The sequence below is a fragment of the Nematocida major genome, assembly GCF_021653875.1.
Source record: "Nematocida major strain JUm2507 chromosome Unknown 153, whole genome shotgun sequence".
Lineage (NCBI taxonomy): Eukaryota > Fungi > Microsporidia > Nematocida > Nematocida major.
Window position 1 is genome coordinate 1 of NW_025952865.1, and position 879 is coordinate 879.

Below are 879 nucleotides of genomic sequence, written 5' to 3' on the forward strand. Positions count from 1 at the left end.
ATTTTCGGCTTTTTTCTTGGACTCTTCTCTGGCTTTTTTTTCTTCTGCAAGGCGCTGCTCTTCTGCTTCGTCCTCAGCCTGCTTTTTCGTCCTCTTCTCATCGGCCAGTCTCTGCTTTTCTGCTTCGGCCTTAGCCTGCTCGTCTGCAAGCTTCTTTTCAGCCAGTCTCTGCTTTATGTCTTCATCCAGCTTCTCAGCGTCAGCCTGCAACTTCTGATTCTTCTCCAGCATCTGCTTCTGTATTCCGGCTAGCCTTTTAATCTCAGCCTGCGACGCCTCTTCTTGCTCCAGCTGCTGCTTCTGAAGGTCTTTCAACTTCTCGGCTTCGCTCCTCACCTTCTCTTCTTGCTCCAGCCGCTGCTCCTGAAGGTCTTTCAGCTTTTTGGCTTCGCTCTTCACCTTCTCTTCTTGCTCCAACTGCTGCCTTTCAGCCTCTGCTTCTTCCTGCGCCTGCAGCTCTTCAGCCACTCTCTGCTCTTCCGCCAGTCTATCTGCTTCTTCCCGCGCCCTCAGCTCATCAGCTACTCTCTGCTCTTCCGCCAGTCTATCCGCTTCTTCCTGCGCCTTCAGTTCTTCAGCTAGCTTCATTGCGTCAAGTTCCATTCTCCTCCCATGTGCTTCCATAGACATCTTTCTTCTTGCGGCATTCAGCCGATATTTCTCAATTCGTGCTTTTCTTTTCTCTGGCCCGATAAAAATTCTTTCCTGCGCTTCCTCTTCGGTCTCTTGGTTTTTTTCTGGGCGGCTGTCTCTCATGGACCTTTGTATTTCCAGCAGGAGATGTCTCTGTCTTTTTTTCTCGATTATTTTTTTGTGTATTAGACGCTTCAGCGCGTTCTTTCTTTCTTTAATTTCCGCAATGGAGTCTTCTAATTTTTT

At 48.7% G+C, this 879-nt stretch overlaps 1 protein-coding gene across 1 annotated transcript; it reads right to left on the reverse strand.

The window, feature by feature from the left end:
* Positions 1-879, reverse strand: NEMAJ01_2405 (uncharacterized protein; the record flags this gene model as incomplete). The annotated part of the gene is made up of 1 exon (XM_047916241.1): positions 1-879. A coding segment is annotated over one exon (879 nt), but the record flags the coding sequence as incomplete, so codon positions are not given.